Genomic DNA, 21,779 nt, shown 5'->3' on the forward strand with positions numbered 1-21,779 from the left:
CCTAAACCAATGCATATAGAACTTAAGTTTCATAGGCTTTCCATGTCACTTTCAGATGATTTTATGAATTTTCACAGTAATGAGAGTGCAGGCCTTGGAGTCTACCACTTTGAAAGGTATTCTACATCATATAACTAGGAGTGACAAAAGGATACCCAGGGCCTGTAACTTCAGAAGACAAATGCAGCAGTAGCTTGGACGGAAATACAGCTGTGGGGCTCATTTCACCTGTCACAAGGCCAAGGCCGATCTCATACTGATGACTACACATAGCTACCAATGAAGCAGTGCCCATGCAATGAACCCATCCAGGGTCAGGAGGATAACCAGAGTTTTCTAGTCCCCTGGTTATGTCTTTCCAGAAGAGAGGAGGCAGCAGACAGGACTGCTATTACCCTATTACCCTCCAATGCCCAGTCCTGCACTGAAGCGACCTAGCAGCAGCAGCAGCCAAGTCCTGCAGGAGCCAATCAGCAGAAAATCAACTTTACACGAAACCAGCAGTGATCTCTGGAAAATGCCCACAGTAAGGCCAGACAGAAAGATGGATCAGCAGTAAACTCAGCCAAAAGCTGCTGTCACCACAGTCCCTCTCTTTAGTTCACTCTGCCACTCTCAGCTCATAAGCTGAGCTGAGCTACTCACCACTTGTTCCACAAAGTCCCAGTTGACTAAGGTATCAGGATCAGCAAAATGAACTGTGTAGTCTTGGTCTTCAGACACCACAAACTGGCAGCTAGAAATAGGGACAGACAAGAAAGGGGCGGACTGTCAGAAATCATCAACAAGCCCTCAGCAGAAAGTCACCATCTCTTCACTTAGAAATCAAACGCAGGAATTAGCAGCCAGAGTTTGTGAAGCACTGAACTAGGACTTCAGCCTGAGTTCCAAGTCCTGGCTCTGGAGGGAATCCAAAGACTCAGCGGGTAGGAGTCCAAATCCATGAACTGTTTCTTCTGCTTCCAGGCCCAGCCAGGCTGCCTGCAGGCCCACCCCTTGAACTAAAATTAACCCAGACTGTGGCTCCATCAACAGAAGGGAAGCCAGATGTCATTCCTCACCACCAGAAACTACTAGTCTTCAAGGCAGTAGAAACGACTGTCCCCACTCAATCATTTGAGTACCAGGATTTTGCTGTTGTTGTTTGTTTGGGGGTTTTTTTTGGGCCATGCAGTGTGGCTTGGGGATATCTCAGTTCCCCAATCAGGGATTTAACCCAGGCCACGTCAGTGAAAGCCCAGAATCCTAACCACTATACCACCAGAAACTCCCACCAGTTTTTTTACATAGAATACTAAATGGTTACTTCAGTCTAGACCCAAGGTCAAACCTTACATGAACTAAGGTAACACAAAAGGAAACAAAAGAGAATCAGTATTTGAAGAAAGGCATGCCAAACACTCCAGCGTGGCATTCAATTCTCCCTTAAGTAATTTCTCCTCCTTTATATGTATGAGGAATAGCCGAATCTCAAAGTGGTTAGGTAAGTTACTCAAGGTCTAAAGCCAAATAAGATTCAAATCTGGATTCAATTCCAAAGGAAACATTTTTACTACCTCATCACAATACTGAAGCATTACTTAATTTATTTATTTAAGTATTATATTCTTTTAAACACCAAGAACACCTGCTTGAAACACATCTGCGTTTTCAAGGCCAGGTGAGAAAGAGACGGAGAAATCAACTCCCTTTCCGCCTCTCTCCAAAAGTTGCTTAAAGGAAGCCTCTCAGCACAACAAACGCCCAGAGGCTCCATTTCACTCCCCTCCTAAGAGTATAGGTACTCACTTGGCTTGCAAAAAGAGTTCCTTATTAAAAGGCTTATGCCCCCACTTGTTCCTTTTTCCCCAGCTGCCATGTCCACTGCCTTCAAAATGACCGGCCTGGCCACGGGGTTCAAAAGTGAAATTCAACAAGTGGTTCAGGTTGATCTTCTTCGGACCAGAGAACTGGGCAGGACTAAACTCCGCCCGTTGAGCCTCTGCTACCTAGAGAGAATGAGAGCGAAGCAGAGGATTTCCAGTTAGGATGACACTTGCTACACGACAGCAGAAGCCAGGGCACCCCTCCTCCTACACGGCTTAAACTATGAACTAAGTAAAACACAGGCTTGTATTTAGTAAACAATCTTCCTAGGAGGGGGTAATGAAAAGGCCATCCAAGATCTAGATGGGGGTGGAAAAAGAGCCTCTAACATACAATTACAGATACTTATAAACTTATTTAGTCTACCCTAAGTGGCAATTAACCACTACATGACAAAACCCAGCATGAACTCCTCTAGCTATCTTGAAGCACAGAGATTTACTTACTAGATTAATGTTTCCACAGTCCTCACTCTTGCTAGCTACTTGCTCCCTGGTCTGTTTCTGGCCAACGTTGAGTCTGTGGAACTACACTCTGGAGGCGGCCTGCAGGCAGCTGCTAACTACCAAAGGCTTCAGGATCCTGCCAGAGACCTCCCATCTAAGACACACACTGCTATTCACTGTTAATTAAAACTGACAGAAATAGAACACGTAGGCAGACTAGCTCTGTGTCCAGAAATAAATCCAATCAGCACATTCCAAAACAGTTTAGCAAGAAACCAGCTATGAGAAATGCCGCTGCACACAGAGATGGAATCTTTATCGTGCAGGAGCTTTCTCAGTCCACTTGAAATTCCCAGACTGAAGCGGTACAGGTACCTGCTGTGAGTCAGTCAGTGCATTTTCTAACCCTACTTTGCCACTTAAAATGTCAAAAGCACTTGGCCCTGTCACTAAATACTAGTAAACAGCCGCCTTACAAGACTATATACCATTACATGAGTCTCCTATTATGCTTTAGTATCGGATGCAGACTGTTCATGGCTTTTCCAGTGTTAACAAAATAATGCTATGATAAATACACTTGACAGACCTTTGTGCACAAATATTTGAGCGCCTACGATTATTTCTTTTGACTGTATAGTAGGAATTATTGAATCAAAGGAAATTCAAATTTAAGGGTTTTGCTGCTTATTAGTGTATAAGCAGCACTTGCACATACATGATAAAGAAATCTAAAGAGTACAAGATAGGATACAGTTGAAAATATCTTCCATTCCAGAGGCAACCAATATACCCTCTTGAGATCTTTTATGCTTATGGAATCAGAGTATATGACCTTTATGATTAAATACAGCAGCACAAGATACAGTCAGACAAGCTCTTATCGTAACAATATAACTTGGGAAACAACACTCCACACAGACACAGACACACACACCCCCACACCCATCCACCCCATCACTGTTTATGTAACTCACCACAGGAAGCCCAGGTTAAATACAGCAGCACAAGATAGAGTCAGACAAGCTCTTATCGTAACAATATAACTTGGGAAACAACACCATACACAGCACACACCCATCCACCCCATCACTGTTTATGTAACTCACCACAGGAAGCCCAGGACTTCCTGGTCATCCCTTCTCTCTTACTCCCTAGATTCTCATCTCCAATTGGCTCCACTTCCCCTGATCAGTCTTCTACTCCAATGCCCCAAACTTGGATAAGAGCTTGTGTTTACTCAACAAAACCCCCCACATTCTCATCCTCTACCTTCATCTTTTACTCTAACTGGCCCACTGTCTCTGACACTGCCCATCATAATTCCTGATTACAGCTTCCAACCTGTCACCTCTCAGTCCCTTGACATCTCCTCTGAACTGCTCACCCCCTCTACCCCACCTCTGCTGCCCACTCCCCCAAGCACACCACCTAGAGCTGCACTGGCCAAGAAAGCAGCCACTGCTATCCAGGCCTGCTGGCTACTGAGCACTTGATACGTGGCCAGTACCACATTGTGAAACAGCATTTTAGCTAAACAGGATTAACATATTAACACTGATTTCACTGTTTTTACTGTTTACTGTGGCAACTAGAAAACTTTGTTACATATGTGGCTTATTTAGCCTTTCATTTCTTTTTTTGCATTGGAGGATAATTGCTTTAAAATGTTGTGTTGGTTTCTCCTGTACAACAACATGAATCAGCCGTAAGTATACATCTGCCCCCTCCCTCCTGAGTCTCCCTCCCTCCCCTCCCCCAATGACTTAGCATCTCAACTGGACAGTACTGCTCTACAGTCCAGACCATGGTGGTAACAATTCCACCTCTTCCACCATCTTAGCTTTGAGCACCCTACCAGAATCTCACTCCTTTCCCGGCTTCCTTCTGTTACTTCTGATTCTGAGAACAATTTCACCTCCACTAGGATTTCCAAACCAGTGATCCAATCCCCTTCTCCCCAAATTTTCTTTCCTTGGCTCTGATTTTATGGTCCATTGCCCCATTCTCCTTGTTGACTGTACTCATCTAGCAAAACTTTCCCCTGATTAATCCACACCAGCATCAGAGCAAGTAAACACGGCTGAAGCTGTGCTGTGCCAACCATACCGTGCCAACCAGCCTCAGTAAAGCAGACTCTTGTGCTGCTCGGCAGTCACACTACAATCCGATTACACTTCTGTGCTCCACTGATTCCCCCCCAGTCCCCGAGACAACTCCTCCAGTCCTCAGGTTTCCAAACCTTCTCTCTCAGCTCCTCTTTGATATGTCTCTGAGACAGTAAGAACAATCAGAGAACTCCTACGCCTTCCTTCCAGCTGCCTGCCTTCCTCTATTACTGTGGATGAACTGGGGAAGCTTCTAAGCCAATTCCACAAAAACTCAGGGTCACTTTCAGCAACTCTCTCCCCTTTTCTCTCCATCACCTTTTCCCTCTCACCAGAACAATTCCATGAGCAGAGGTATGCTGCAATTTCTTGAACCTTAAAATATCTTTTGAGCTCACATTCCCCTCAAGCCACTGCCTCACCTCTCTGGTCCCCTACAAGAGCAAAACCACTAGAAAGTAATGATCGAAACTTGCTCTTTCTTCTTCCCATTCTCTCTAAATCTATGTCAATCAGGTTTTTGTCCTCGCCCACTCCACCAAAGCAGCACAAGGCCAACAACCTAATCCCCCTTCATATTTCCAAATCTAATGGTCAGCTTTCCAACTCAATCTTCTTACCCAGCCTAGAAGCACAGGACAGAAACTGATCACTTTCTCCAAATGGTTTTTAGTTCTCTTCCCCCTTTTTTGCAGGTTCCTTATCATCCTGACTCCAGTCCTCAGTCCTTGAAGCCACTCCCTTTTTGCAACACTCACTCCTTCATTATCACACTTGGTTCCACAGTTGCACACACCAAGTGTGCCTGGACAGCTCTCTAGCCAAGGTCTTCTTGAATTCCAGACTCAGTGACTATCCAACAGGCAACACTTCTAAATGAAGTTCTTTATCTCAACACCCTCTCTCCTCCCCAGCCCAAAACCTTGTACCTCCTGAAACTGCCCCCATCTCAGCACATGGTACCCGAATCGGGCCCCTGTCAAAAACATTAGTCACTATTTCTCTGCTCAGACCCCACACCTAGTCTATCTAAAAATTCTTCTGGCTCTTTCTGCAAGTATCGCCCCAAGTCGGCTCATCTCTAATCATTACCACTCTGCTTTAATCACTCGAACCAGGGATGCCTTAATAAGCTCCTAACCAGTCTCCCTGTTCCCACTCTCCCCTTTAAACTCAAGGGCAGGTTACCTTACTTCTCTTCTGAAGCACTCAACAGCTTCCCATCTCTCTGAACAAAAGCCAAAGTCCTTTGAGGGCCCATGTGATCTGACCCTTCTCTCTCTCTTTCTGGCTTCATTTCTACTTCTCCATCCACAGTAGCCTATCTGCTTTACCTTGAACACAGCAAAAACACTACCCAATCTGGTCCTATGTACTTATAAATTCGCTCTGCTTAACACACCCTTCCTCAAAACTGTACTGTGTGCTCCTTGCTTCTTTCAGGACTCAGAATCCTCAGAGAAGGTTTTACCTTCTCAGGGCAGCTTTCCTCGCTCACCTCCTAAAACTTGTCTTTATTACTCTATCCTTCTACCTCTCAGTCTACTGTTTTTCAATTTAATAAGCACTTACCATTATATTTATTACAAAATGATTTGTCTCCCCAACCTAAAATATAAACTCCACCCAATGTTGTATTTCAAGCTGTAAATGGTATTTAGTGCACAGTAAGTGAGGAATAAATTTCTGGTGAATGAATGAATTCTTCCATTAAATCTTATTCTATACTGGCTACACAGTATGGAATGTTATGTATGGAACACAGTATGGAACAGCAGGATAATATATTTAACCAATAATATATTTAACTTTGATAGCAGTTAGGCTGTTTCCTAAATCATGCAATTACATGTGGCAGTGAGCACCCTTGTACATAAATCTTCATGCACTTTCAGAAGATATCTAAGGAACTCCTAAAATCAGAGTACCTGGGACTGCTAGATACTACACATGGTTCAGATGGTAAAGAAACCACCTGCAATGCAGGAGACTCACTTTCAATCCCTAGGTCATGGAAGATCCTCTGAAGAACGGAATGGCTATCCACTCCAGTATTCCTGCCTGGAAAATTCCATGGACAGAAGAGCCTGGTGGGCTTTAGTCCATGAGGTTGCAAAGAGTCGACCGCAACTGAGCAACTAATACTTTTACCTCACTTCATATGGCAAATTAATGTCATTAAATAATGCTATTTTATTACCTATTCCAAAGGGTACCTACAAATCAAGAGTAGTAATAAAAGGATGATACAAATTAAGGTGCCCTAAATTTGCTACAGAGGTCATCAGAGGATGAGATGGCTGGATGGCATCACCACGCAATGAACATGAACTTGGGCAAACTCCAGGAGATGGTGAAGGACAGGGAAGCCTGGGGTCCTGAAGTCCATTAGGTCACAAAGAGTCGGACACCACTGGGGCGCTGAACAACAACAACAAACTTGCTACAATGTCTCACAATCCATGATTATAATGTCTCCTTCCTCTGAGGAAATTTTCATAATCTTTAAGAGAAGAAAGGAGGCAAAGTTCCAAACCAAGTTAACCCTCAACTACTCAAGAGTGCTCCTCTGGCTCCTCAACTACTCAAACAGTTTGTGAAATGGGGACCTCTTGCTCCACATCTCCAACCACTAATAAACTGGGGGTGGGGGAGTCAGACTTCATGCTCCTTATGCTCTAGAAAGGACATTCTAAAATTCCGTACCTCATCTCGTCTTCCACCATTAAAAGAAGAGCTAAAGAGTTTGCTGCTGCCGCCGCCCCTTTGAGGAGGCATCTTATTAAAAGTTTTGCTTTTCTGTGAATTGGAGCGACGGGGCTGGTTGATAAAATTTTCATTTTTGGGGTAGGAAGGTTCACGTTTGCGATTATAACGCTTGGATCCATTTGAGTTCTTTCCATCTGAAAGCAAGAAATATGAAAAAATTAGTTAAGAAATGATACACACACACCAAAAAAGAAATGATACACATACTTGGCCAATGACCCTCCACCTCCCAATGAAACTGTGTCCCTTCCATGACCTCCAAGAAATCTGGGTTGGCCCAGACCATTAGTGCTTTGGACAAGACATTACACAGTAAGGTGGATTTCCTTTTTTATTTTAATGAAGCCTAAAGGGTCCCTCCCTGGGAAGGGACACACTACAGATCAAACCAGGTAGACTCAGTTCACAATGTCTTTCTTTATAACAGAGCTTAACCACTGCTCTTGCAAAAGTCCATTCACACACAGTGATAGAAAAGGAACAGTCTGTCTGTATCAGGAAAAAGTACTTTATCTGGAGGCAGGAAAAAAAAACATTCTTAGCACAGGTAGATCCTATACTGCAATAGTGTGGTCTAGTTTCCAGCACATATATATTCAAGAGGCACAAAACAAAAACAATAATTACATAATGTTTTAGAGGTCAAACTGAGAGGCTACTAAATTCACAAAACGAAGGACTCCAACAGTATATCAGCCTAAGTTATAGCCTTTTAAAAACTGCTCCCTGCTTTTTTTTCTCCAGGTTCCAGAACATACGTTCAATTTTGGAATTCAGAAAGAAAAAATTCGCCAGTGCCCATAGTATACCAAATTATAGTGTTTAATTTCCTTTTATTCTCCATTTTATACACTCATCACACACTTCCAAAAATGATAGGCATATAAGATATACTGTCTTCCACTTATTAATCCATGAGCTATTTCATACAGCCCCAGGCTTCAAAAGCAAGACTAACGGCCACACTGTACCTACTGTATGCTTACAGTGTAACATGACCAATTTGCTTTGTAGCTTTTGGCTGCAACTCTTTGTGACCCCATGGACTGTAGCCTGCCAGGCTCCTCTGTTCATGCAATTTTCCAGACAAGAATACTGGAGTAGGTTGCCATTTCCTTCTCCAAGGGACCTGACCCAGGGATCGAACCCATGTCTCTGGCAACTCCTGCATGGCAAGTGGATTCTTTTACCACGAGGCCATCAACAGTATTGGGAGCCTCTTCATACACAGACCTGTGTGCATGATTATGTCAAAGTCTCAAAAGTAGAATTATCAGATCAAGTATGATCATAAAGCCTTTTACAAAATCCTCAAGTTGTTTTCTAGAATCACCATACCAGTTTATTTATATTCTAACTACACTACAAGAGAGAATATCTTACTGCACTCTTTATAATACTGAGTTGGATAAACTTTGCTAAATTGAAAGGTCAAAATAATTTGTTTTAAATGTGAACTTCTGAAGACTAGCAACAAACATTTTTTCTATTAACCATTTGTATTTTGTGTAAAGAGTCCGTCTGTAATTTTTGCCCCATTTTTTTCTACTGGGGAGCTGAACTGCATAGATTATTTCATCCCAAATTGAACAAATAACCCTGACCAGACACAGTTAACATGTGCCAAAGTTTAGCAGCTTAAAGTGGGGCAAAATAAAACCTGAAAACCACACCAGGTAAGTAAAGGTGGATAAAGGTAGAAGGAACCCAGATTAGTCTTTGGACAAAAAAAAAAAAAGACTAATTTTTTCTTGTCCCTTCAATACTCACTCCAGTTTGCCTTATTTCAACATAGAGATCTGACCAAATCAATTCTGTACACTAATTCAATGGCTTCAAAAGCAAAAACAGGACTTCTGGTTCAAGATGGCAGAGCAGAAGGACATGCATTCATCTCCTCCAGCAAGAGCACCAAAACAGCAATTAGCTGTTGAACAACCATCAACAGGAGGACGCTGGAACCCACCAAAAAAAAGATACCTCACGTCCAAAGACAAAGAAGAAGCCGCAGTGAGATGGTAGGAGGGGCACAATCACGATAAACTCAAATCCCATACCTACCTATGGGTGGGTGACCCACAGACTGGAGAAAAGTAATACCAAAGAAGTTCTCGCACTGCTGTGAAGATTCTGAACCCCAAGTCAGGCTTCCCAGTCTGGGGATCCGGCAAAAGGACTGGGAATCCCCAGGAAATCTGACCTTGCAGGCCAGCGGCATTTGATTATAGGACTCCCTCATGACTGTGGGAAACAAAGGCTCCAGTCTCAGAGAGCAGAAACAAAATTTTGCATGCACCAAGACCCAGAGGAGAAGAGCAGTGACCCCACAGCTGCTAGTGCTGGAGGGCCTCCTGTGGAGCATGGGTTGGCAGGGGCTCACCACAGGGACGGGGGCACTGGAAGGTCCCCCCAGGCGTAAACCTTCTTGGAGTTTGCCATTAACCCTACCATAGAGCCCGCTGACCGCAGGGCTGGGTCGCCTCAGGCCAAACAACTACCAGGGAAGGAGTGCAACCCCGCCAATCAACAGATAATTGAATTAAAGCTTTACTGAGCAAGGCCCTACCCACCAGAGCAAGACCCAGTTTTTCTCATCACCAGTCCCTCCCATCAGGAAGCTTATACAAGCCTCTTAGCCTCATTCATCAGAGGGCAGACAGAAGAAGCAAGAAGCACCATCTCACAGTAGCTAAAACAAAAACCATATTACAGAAAGTTAATCACAATGAAAAAGCAGAAAATTATGTCTCAGAAGAAGGGACAAGATAAAACCCCAGAAAAACAACTAAATGAAGTGGAGACAGGCAACCTTCCAGAAAAAGAATTCGGAATAATGAGAATGAAGATGATCCAGGATCTCGGGAAAAGAATAAAGGCAAAGATTAAGATGCAAGAAATGTTTACCAAAGACCTAGAAGAACTAAAGATCAAACTAAAGATCAAAGAGATGAATAATACACTACAAGGAATCAACAGCAGAATAACTGAGGCAGAAGAATGGATAAATGACCTGCAGTATAGAATGATGGAAATCACTGCCACAGAACAGAATATAGAAAAAAGAATGAAAAGAAATGAAGACAGCCTAAGAGACCTCTGGGACAACATTAAATGCACCAACATTCGCATTATAGGGGTCCCAGAAAGAGAAGAGAAAGAGAAAGGATCTGAGAAAATATCTGAAGAGATAAGAGCTGAAAACTTCCCGAACATGGGAAAGGAAAGAGTCAATCAAGTCCAGGAAGTACAGAGAGTCCCATGCAGTATAAACCCAAGGAGGAACACACAAAGACTGACAAAAATTAAAGACAGCGATAAAATACTAAAAGCAACAACGGAAAAACTACAAATAATATACAAGGGAACTCCCAGCAGGCTAGCTGATTTCTCAACAGAAACGCTACAAATCAGAAGAGGATGGTGGGATACATTTAAAGTGATGAAAGGGAAGAACCTACAACCAAGAAGACTCCACCCAGCAAGACTCTCCTTCAGATCTGATGGAAAATCAAAAGCTTTCTTTCCAGACAAGCAAAGTTAAGAGAAGTCAGCACCACCAAACCAATGTTACAACAGATGCTAAAGGAACTTCTCTAGGCAGAAAACACAAAAGAAGGAAAAGACCTACAGAAAATAAACCCCAAACAATTAAGAAAACGGTAATATGATCATACATATCGATAAATACCTTAAATGTAAATGGACTAAATGCACCAATCAAAAGACAGACTGGCTGGGTGGATGAAAACATGTGCATGTATGCACTTCCACTTACCACATCACTCTGCTTGACCCCCTCCAAGATGTAGGTAATTATATTGTTAAGTTAATCATGTTCTGATTATGGCGTGCAACTGTAACTATCTCTTATTTTTTCTCTAGATATTGATTGTGAAAACAGATTCAGAATTAACTTGAAACTTTTGAAAAATACAAACTCAGGTATCGCTTTTTTTCTCCAGAGCTCCAGATATGTTTCTAATGAGCAGTCATGTTTAAATTAGACTATATGACATTTTACTTTTATCTAATTTGTTTCATTTTTCTATTTCATATTCAGTGCTCCCCTTTCATTTAGTTTATGTTCTCCAATTTCTCTTTTTTTGACGTTCTTTCTCAAGTCTTTATCAAGTGTAGTAGAAAAGTATATAAATATGTATAACATATATACTTTAAAAAACTTACCAATTTTTGTTTGACTTAGTATGAATAGAATGCTAGATTACTAATTAAAAAATAGATATGCACCAAAGGTTTACTATAGCATAGGGAACTAGAGTCAATATCTTGTAATAACCCATGATGGAGAATAAGTTTAAAAAATAACGTGTGTTTGCCACTGAGGAAACCAGATCTGAAAGAGACACGTGCACCCCAATGTTCATCGCAGCACTGTTTATAATAGCCAGGACATGGAAGCAACCTAGATGCCCATCAGCAGATGAATGGATAAGGAAGCTGTGGTACATATACACCATGGAATATTACTCAGCTGTTAAAAAGAATTCATTTGAACCAGTCCTAATGAGATGGATGAAACTGGAGCCCATTATACAGAGTGAAGTAAGCCAGAAAGATAAAGAACATTACAGCATACTAACACATATATATGGAATTTAGAAAGATGGTAACGATAACCCTATATGCAAAACAGAAAAAGAGACACAGAAATACAGAACAGACTTTTGAACTCTGTGGGAGAATGTGAGGGTGGGATATTTCAAAAGAACAGCATGTATACTATCTATGGTGAAACAGATCACCAGCCCAGGTGGGATGTATGAGACAAGTGCTCCGGCCTGGTGCACTGGGAAGACCCAGAGGAATCGGGTGGAGAGGGAGGTGGGAGGGGGGATCGGGATGGGGAATACGTGTAAATCTATGGCTGATTCATATCAATGTATGACAAAACCCACTGAAATGTTGTGAAGTAATTAGCCTCCAACTAATAAAAAAATAAAAAATAAAAATAAATAAATAAATAAAAAATAACGTGTGTTTGTACAGCTGAGCCACCCTGCTGTGCACCTGAAACACTGTAAGTCATCTACACTTCAACAGATTTTTTTTTTTTTTAATTTAACAGAAACAGAAACCAGAAGGTGGAAGGACAATTAATGAAATCCACTAGGCTTACCCTCAAACTTTAAGGAGGTGGTTAATTTCAACATCAAGGAGACTCCAGCATGAGCCTCAGAAACTACAAATCCTCACCCCCTACCCCATAGTTTAATCCTGTTTATGTTAAAATGTACAATTAATAGAAACATGTCTGCAAAGACAACACAGCAGGCTGTTGATGACAGTAACCTTTGGGAAACAAAACTATTCACTTTGGCCTAATACAACGGTTCTCAATCCTGACAGCTGGCAGGAATCACCGAGATGAGCTTTCAAAGGATTCTTGTGTTGAGGCCTCACCCTCTAAGATTCTGACTTAAATAAAGTCTTACTGTTCTGTGTACTAATAATTTGGATAATTTAGTAACTGTAAGTACCTAGAAGAAATTATTTCTAACAAGATGACCAGCTTCTTTACAGCAGACTAAATAAATCCAAAGTGAAGCATATCTTCACAGAAAAGGAAATGATAGCTGATAAACCAGAATCCATATTTTGAAAGCAACCACCTCACACTCAGTTTGCCAGAAGCATAGAAAATCAATGAGAGGTATGCCATCCTCTTCAACCTGACCAAACAGTCCCGTGAGATGGCAGCACTATAAACAGAACAGATGGTCCAAGAAACACTGCCAGGCTAGGGTTCACTCCTGTCCATCACCTTTTAATCCCAGTCAGGGAAAGTGACCAGAGTTTAATCTTAAATTAGAATTTAAGAACTAGACTTTTACCTACTATTTCAGTTAGCAACAGTTACTGTCAAACATGGCCATCAGCAGTAACAACTAGAAAGTAAGGCTTCAAATCTCATACAAATTTTGCCTTGCTCTCAACCCATGGAATTAATTAGTTCATAGTAACATTTCAAATAAACAGAGAATTCACAGGGATACAGAACTCCAGTTAACTTTTTTTTTTCCAGTTAACTTTACCATGAAAATAAGTGAGGTTTTATGAAGAGGACAAGCATATACAGAAAACCTATGTTCCCCAAACCTTACTATCCAAGACTATTTCAGATGACCTGGCATTTGACCCTGTTGTTTTCAAAACTTAACAGACTTAGACTGCAGATTTAGGTAAAGTCAGGTTCTACACTGCAAGGGCTCAAGAAAGCAAGCTGGCACTCTGAAGAAGGGCTGTTTTCATTTCTTCACTTGTTACCACACTGGCAAGGAAACTGTTTCATAACGCTTACAGAACTGCTCTCTGACGGTAAAAACTGCTCACTCCTAAAACATTTCAACAACTGACCACATAAGGACTCATGATTTTAGTTGCTAAAACCAACTCTTTCATCTTATATTTACCTACAGGTATGAAGTCAGATGGACAGGGAAGCCTGGCGTGCTGCAGTCCATGGGGTCACAAAGTCAGACACGACTAAGTGAACAACAGCAATGAAGTCAGACATCTAAAGTGAGAGGCTGCCTCTTATCTCTAGACCCAAGCAACAGGCAGCTAAAGATTGAAGGAACAGTCAGGCCTGGGCCCCAGAGATAAAACTCAAGAGTGTTGTTTTTGAGGTGTCCTATAGGCAACTTGCCAGAATCTACATGTGAATAACTTGGGGGTTGAACTTGGCCTCCCTTCTCTGATAGGAGATAGCAATGAGATGATCTGCTTTAGATTTTGGAAAACAGACAAAACAGTCAAACTAAAGCTCCTAGGACAAACATATTCTCTGCTGAAAATTTTAGATTTCAAAGTGGTTGGTCTCATTCCTAGCTGCATAAGAGAAATCACCTGCAGAAACTTATAAAACTATGGATGTCAGGGCCCAACCGAGACGTAAAGAATCAGAAAAAACTGCTAGAGAACATTCCCACACATCCTTACTTTAAAAAAAAAAGAACGTCCTCAGGAGATTCTAATGCACACCCAGAGCTGAGAACTGCCAAAAACTACCGTCGAGACACATTCCAAACAGGACCATTAGTTAAATGGCTCAAATTCAGGATCCCAGAGTCAACAAGAGACTTGAAAACTTAATCCAATGTGTCTCAGCTGTTCCACATTTCCCTCCGAGAAAGGTCTCTCCAGGTAAAAGGAAGCTTATCTCAGTCTCTTCCCCATTACCAAATCACAGCCCATAAATTTTTCAGTGAAAAAAATTGGCATCATCAACATTTCTAGTTGTAGTTGTAACAAGTGGCACAACCTAGAGGTCAGAATACCAGCCAGGAAGTTTCTGCTGCTGATTCATACTGTAGCCACAAGCAAATTGCTTATCCATCATCCAGAGTGGTTGACAAGCACCTCCAGAGGGGCAGTATATGGTTTACTACAGAATCAACTGATAACAAACTGACTCCAGCTGAAATTAGTCATTCTGAATGAAAGGAAGGGGGCGGGGCAGATATCAGGAATATGCATATGCCAGTAAGTTACATGCTTGTTAAGTGAATTTATACAAAGTGTATTCAGGAATACTGCCTGGGACTTCCTAGGAATTTACTTGGACAAGTACTCTAACTAAGCCCTGGTTTTCTTATCAGTTAAAATAGGGTTAATCCTTTGTCCTCCCTCCTCATTGGGTCATAAGGATTAAGAGAACATTTCTGTAAAATGCCTACTATGGTGGCTGGCACACAGTTGCTACTATCATTTGAAAGTCTACTATTTTTTTTCCCGAAAGCCTACTGTTGCAGCTTGCAAACTCTTGTAACTTCCCTAAATGGTGTTTATTGAAGGTTTCAAGTCACCTCAATTTTTAAATCCATCTAAACCTCCAGGTCCATTTACAGCTCAAAGGCTTTCTTCAAGGTAGATTACCACCAGTCACCTGGCTTCTGGTACCAGAACAAGAGGAAGACGGTCAGGACAGTGCTTCATATTGCCAACCTCAAAATAACTGCTTCATAATACCTGACCTTCCTTTAACCTCCATGGCAGTATCATCCCCCACCCAAGAGGATGAAGCAAGAACCTGGTTCTGAGCCAGGGTCCATTGTTTGCCCATAAACATCCAGGTCTCTCTCGCCTCTTTTTGCTTTCTTTGCTCTTCTAAACCTTCCCCCAAACTCTAACTCACCTCTCTCCTCTGGGCTACATCCTGGGATATTCACTGCTGAATGTTCTTAGAACTACATCTTAACCCTAGTGGAACAAAACTGTAGGAAGAGAGCCAAGTAAAGAAGTATCATGTGACTGTTTGAAGCAATTAATCAAAGCAAAGAAACTGGTATGCCAATCTGGCCGGAAAGATCAAGTAAATCCTGGTAGCCAAATTGACTTATTTCCTGTGTGCATGAAAGACAAACTTGAGCCAATTGCAGGAACAAAACCTCAAGTATACTAATCATGTAACTAGGAAGCAAATAACCATTTATGACACGCATGGTTTAGAGACTAGAAACCAAAGGTTTTTTTCTCATGGCAAGCAGGGAAAGGGAAGTGGAAAAGGGAATTAAATAGTTAAAAACTGAAAAACTTGTTGTTACTTTGGTGACAGAAAGACAAGTTATGTCTTTTCACCTTTTCCTGTTCTTCCTTCAACTTAGTACTCTTAAACTCAAGAGGTCCTTTCAACAATTTCCAGCTAAATCAAGTACATCAAGTGTTGAGTCAGCTTTTGAAATCCTACAGAAATCCTTTTACGGAATTGTGCCGAATTCAAATCTAGTGTTTTGTTAGAGTGGCCACCTAGAAGTCACTGAGTAAGAGGTGCTGAGTGGTATCTGCTGTGGTAGCACTGGTCTTAGCTGTAATGTTCTTAAAGCAGAATATGCTATGAAGAATTCTATTTAGCTACAGACCTATCCTTCCTTTTTGCTAAGGGAATGTATTAATAAATAACAGTAGTCAGAAAAGTAGGCAATAGCAATGGCAAACATTCAAGCTCTCTCACAAACACATTAAAGAAAAACTAATGCTACAAGGGGACGCCTGTGTATTGCATAAAACCCAGCAAAGAACTCCTTGAACTGAGTTTCTACTTCATTCCTCAGAAGCTTTCAATTAATAGAATCAATAGTGTTTTAAGAGTATTTATATAGAGTGTTTTGTTTTTTTTTTTTTGGGGGGGGGGAGGGCAGTTTTTTGGTTTTTGGCCGTGCCACACGGCATGCAGGATCTTAGTTCCCAGACCAGGGATCAAAGCCGTGCCCCTGCAGTGGAAGCAATGTTTTAACCACTGGACAGTCAGGGAAGTCCCTTTATGTATTTGTTAAAAAAAATTTCACTTTAGTCAGAATGAACCCAACAACTTATATTTCCTCTGTACAAGTCTGACAAATACCTGCTTTGGTCAAACCACAACAGAACTATCATCATCCTACTGGTTAAGGACAGCTGCACTAGTCAACAGTCACAAAGGCAGAGATCACAGGAGGGAAATGCCTTACATGCCTCCGTTTTTTGTTGCTGTTTTGTCAAAGTGAAAGTGAAGTCGCTCAGTCCTGTCTGACTCTTTGCGACCCCATGGACTGTAGCCTACCAGGCTTCTCTGTCCATGGGATTTTCCAGGCAAGGGTACTGGAGTGGGTTGCCATTTCCTTGTCCAATTTACTTTGTCTAGGTTCTGGCAAACTTTCACCTGCCACCTCACGGAACAGTAGAACAACTTCAGGCATTTACTGCAACTGACTCATGACCGTATGTTAGTGGCTTAAACAGGAGCCCCCCAAAAAAATCAGCTGAGAATTCAGATAGCTAGAGAACCAGAATCTTTAACATCTAGGAACAGAATGCAAAAGTAATTTATCAACTACAATGACCACTCACTCTAAACCAGCTCCAACATGAGCCAAGAGGGCTGGCAAATCTCTAGATCTTGGGGGATCTGTGATAAACCTATACATGTGCAAAATTCCAAAAGTAGCCTCCATAATACTGCCTGACGTGGCCTGAGAATCTACACTAATCTCTGCTTAAGATATTAAAAGCATTCATTTCTTATCAAGACAACTGGTTTCCACCTGAGTTCCAAAAGCAAGCTCTAGAAACCCTCAACATACCAGGTAAACAAGTTCGCTCTATCAAGTGGATTAACTCTGAACCAAAGTCAACATTACAGCTGTTTATGTGGTTTCTAAGTTAGCTCTGCAGTTTTCTTAATCTTTCTATGCTTTAAACAACCCGTGTTCCACATTTCAGGGCTCCAAATGTTCCCCTCTCTGCCATACATCCCCCCTATTCCCACGGAAAACATTTGCCTATTACTGCTAATATAATCAGAAATACAAAAGAGCAGAGACAAGTGTCTCTGCCTTTGAAGTAAGGCAGAGAATATTCAACTCCAGACTCTGCCAACTCCTGAACTCCTCCTGGCCTCTCACCTTTTTCCTTTTTAAGATGTGAACAATTCCACCCTGCTGGACAGGTTAGTGACTGGAGTATTGGAAAAAAACAAGTAAAAGCCTAGTCCAGTACTGGCACATGGTAAGCCCTCAATAAATGGTAGCTATAACCATCATGATGGTCAAAATTCAATATTGAGAGACATGGTTTCAGAAATGACAAAATCTCTCCCATACAAGGACACAACTCTAGCCTAACAGGTTGTGTCCATGTATATTTGGTGCCTAACAGGTGTCAGCTACTCTCCTGAGCCATCAGTTAGTTCATTTGTTTGCTAATTTATTTTCTCACCATCTCCAACTTACAGGTAAGAAAACTGAGACATTCACTCAGGGTCTAAACCTAAAAAGACTGAATCCAGAGCCTGTGCTCTTAACTCCTACTCCACACTAAACAAAGCCATTCCAAGAAGAGTTCTCTTCGTCTGAGCGGATCTGGGGTCAAGTTATTCCACACGAAAATTTGAGTTTAACAAATATTTAGGCCAGCCTCCTCTATTTATACTTGAATACTATTCAATGCTAACTCAACATTAAGGGTAGATCAACTTGGTTTTAGGAGCTGTACACTGATGCGTCAGGCAAACCGGTCTTCGGGCCTGGCTGCACAGACTAGCTGGGTGACCTGACCTTTTCTGAACCTCAGTTTACACATACGCAAAATGGGAACAGAAACAGCAACTACTTCCCCGAGGTGTTTACAACTTTAATGCAAGGATTTACGTAAACCAGGCAGTTCTCATTAAGTGTTAACTGGAAGTAATGGAAGCCATGGAAAAGAGATCAGAACAGTAGAAAGCGGAGCCTGTCCCTGGGTGACCCAGCAGACATCCGAGGAAGGATTCCGCACCCCCACCCCGGCATTAGGGGCAGTCGCCCCCGCCCCCCCACCGCCTTGGGAACCCGCCCTTACCGCTCTTGGGTTTAGACTCGCCGGCCGGCCCCGCCGAGGCGGAGCGAGGCGGCTGTTGCCCTTTGCTGCTGCCCGAAGAGGCGGAGGAGCTGCTGGAGCCGCTGTTCTTGTCCATGTCGGAGGCGGTGGCGGCGGCGCTGGGAGAGCTCTGCGGCATCAACGGGGGCCTTGGCGGCGGCGGCGGTCGGAGCGGAGCGGGCGCGGCAGGGACCCAGGCTCATGGCGTTCGGGGCCGGCGGGGGTCGGCGGCGGCAGCGGTTCTCGGCCTTCATGGCGACATTTTTCCCTGTTTCCTTTCTCGGCTTCTCAAACTGGAAGGAGAAGCGGCTGGAGGGGCTGCTGAGCCCGACGGCGGCGGTAACCAAGAAGGAGGAGGAGGCCGGGGCTCGGAGGTCCGGGCCGGGCCTGGCGGGGCGGAGGCTGCGGGGGAAGGGGAGGCGAGGAGGGAGGGTGCGCGAGCCCCGCCGGCCGGCCGGACACGCTCTCCCGCCGCGGGGCAGCGGAGAGGGCTGGCTGTCTTGGTGTCGGGGACAGGTGTCTCCGACACAGCGACCGACACTCGCCTCTAGGCCGAGGCCGAGCTGCTCCGGGAATGGCGACGAGTCGCCAAACAGCATCTCGAAGAACCCGGATGGACTATATATATAGTGGAGGTGTGAGAGTGAAGCATGCTGGGAGATGTAGTTTTCTGTCTACATCCGGGTCCAGTGACTTTTTTTTCCCCTTCCTTCTCAATGTGTGAGAGAGCTTACAGAGTGAATGGACTTGCAGCCCAGGTTTTAGTTTTAGTCTTATTACACTAATGCACGTAATAATAATATAAACTACTAATCAGTTCAGTTTAGTCGCTCAGTCGTGTCCGACTCTTTGCGACCCCATGGGCTGTAGCATGCCAGGCTTTCCTGTCCATCACCAACTCCCGGAGCTTGCTCAAACTCATGTCCATCCAGTCGGTAATACCATCCAACCATCTCATCCTCTGTCGTCCCCTTCTCCTCCTGCCTTCAATCTTTCCCAACATCAGGGGCTTTTCTAATGAGTCAGTTCTTTGCATCAGGTGGCCCAAGTATTGCAGCTTCAGCTTCAGCATCAGGCCTTATAATAATGCATCCAAACATCGGACTACCGTGGAATTCTTTACTGACTCATTATTTTATAGTTCTTATTCTAATATTAATATCAATTTATTTATGGATCTTATTCAATCTCCTAATAATAGTGATAATAGTGACAATAATGACAATACATTTAATATCACTTCCTTATACAATTACTTCATTTTATTATTGTCACTTATTAATATAAATCATTATTAATATTTCATTTTGTTGTTAATAATAATAGTTATCCAACTCTTTGGGACCCCATGGACTGTAGCCTACCAGGCTCCTCTGTCGATGGGATTTTCCAGGCAAGGGTACTGGAGTGGGTTGCCATTTCCTTCTCTAGGGGATCTTCCTAACCCAGGGACTGAACCCAGGTCTCCGTCATTGCAGGCAGACACCTAACCATCTGAGCCACCAGGGAAGCCCTAATAGTTATCACTGAGTGCTTATTATTAGCAGACACTGCTCTGTGCAGTTTATATGAAGTATCACATGTTTCCTCACAATAACTCAAACTTAAAGATGAGGAAATGGGATCACACAGTTAATAAGTGATGTTCTCAACTACCTGTAAGATAAGCTGTTCTCCCTTTTACAGATAAGGACATTGAGACTTAGAAAATTATATAGGTATTTTAGAAACCATATGACACCCACCCATACTTTGAAACATTATAAATGACTCCTTCCAACCATAGCAGTTTGAGATTCAAAGGATCACAGAAAAACACTGTGAAAAAGATAAATAATTCTTATAACAGTAAATAAGGTTAACCTTAGCTAGCTAGAAACCTATTATATGCCAGGCACTGTGCTGAGAACAAAGAATTCCAAAATACATTAATGGGAGAATGTGATAAGACTATAATAAAGTTAACACAAAATGCTGACCAGAGGAGAGGCCTGAAGGAGAAAAGTACAAAAAGTTAGGAATAAAGGAGGGCTTCCCCAGAGGTGATGTTAGTTGAGCTGAGCATAGAAAGATGAGTGGAATTTTGGCAGTCATACATGAACAAATAAATAAACAGACAAAATCCTAGACATCACCTAATTAGGCCCTTTGGGGTTTATTTTTAATCATCATATGTTATACAAAACATTAATAAGTATATAGAAGTCAATTTCTTGAACTTAACAGTTTTAGCTGGGATAAAAGAAATTAGATACTAATCTCATATATTTTAACGTTTCTTAAACGCCCTCCACCAGTCCTTATCTTGTTTTTTCTTTCCCAGTTTCCATCCCCCACAAATCATACTGAAATGAGAGAGTGGCTACATAATGCATCAAGTTAAGTCTGAGGCTGTTACTGCTAAGTCGATTCAGTCATGTCCGACTCTCAGCGACCCATGGACTGCAGCCTACCAGGCTCCTCCATCCATGGGATTTTCCAGGCAAGAGTACAGGAGTGGGGTGCCATTGCCTTCTCCGCAAATTAAGTCTAGAAAACCCTAAAAGTCCATTTTTATGTATGACTAGATTTGGAAGATACACTAAGATTCCTGGGTGATTTTTTATTTCCTTTAACAAAGGTGTGGGAACTCTGATGACAGGGGTAAATCATTTCTTTCTTCTATCACTCTTAAAAGTGAGAAAAAGAGAGAAAGCCCCATGCAGTTCTTCCAAAATAAGCAGTAGGTGTCCATCTGTTAGGCTACATTAAGCCAAGAAAAGATTTTCCACTTTCAAAGTAGTTTCTTAGGGGCCTTGGCACTTTCTCCTTGTGAAACATTTACAGGAAACATACATTTACAGAGAAGTAAAGCAGAAGCACATAGAAATCCAAATAAAACTCACCACCTCTATCCTCTTTTCCACAAGATGGTCTATGTTACCCTTTCCATAGAAAATAATGGGAAAGTCTGAGGTTAAAGGAAAGCACTCATTCTGTGCCAGCTGGAGCTAGAAATGTAGCTTTGTGATAGTAGGAGACAGGCTGAATGGTGCTTGGTTGTGACTTACTAAATAGATAGATACCAGAAGGACTTCCCTGGTGGTCCAGTGGTTAAGAATCCAGCTTCCATTGCAGGTGGCACAGATTGGATCCCTGGTCCAGGAACTAAGATCCTGCATGCTGCAGGGCGTAGCCAAAAAGTAAATAAATAAAAGTAAGTTAAATACATACCAGAGCTTTCCTTCCCATTTATGAA

The 21,779-nt window shown here is 42.5% G+C and overlaps 1 protein-coding gene across 2 annotated transcripts in view; it reads right to left on the reverse strand.

Annotated features, from left to right (window-relative positions):
- The window catches only part of RNF10 (ring finger protein 10), a 34,201-nt gene extending 15,414 nt beyond the window's left edge, over positions 1-18,787 (reverse strand). For both annotated transcript variants that reach the window (XM_061141752.1, XM_061141751.1), the window contains exons 1-4: positions 18,524-18,787; positions 7,127-7,323; positions 1,789-1,988; positions 646-736 (exon numbers count right to left, since the gene is read on the reverse strand). In XM_061141752.1, coding sequence (XP_060997735.1) covers positions 646-736; positions 1,789-1,988; positions 7,127-7,323; positions 18,524-18,680 — 645 coding nt within the window. In that variant the 5' untranslated portion in view covers positions 18,681-18,787. The remainder of the gene's footprint in view (positions 1-645; positions 737-1,788; positions 1,989-7,126; positions 7,324-18,523) is intronic.
- Positions 18,788-21,779: the final 2,992 nt, after the last annotated feature.

Source organism: Dama dama, chromosome 5 (genome assembly GCF_033118175.1).
Source record: "Dama dama isolate Ldn47 chromosome 5, ASM3311817v1, whole genome shotgun sequence".
Lineage (NCBI taxonomy): Eukaryota > Metazoa > Chordata > Mammalia > Artiodactyla > Cervidae > Dama > Dama dama.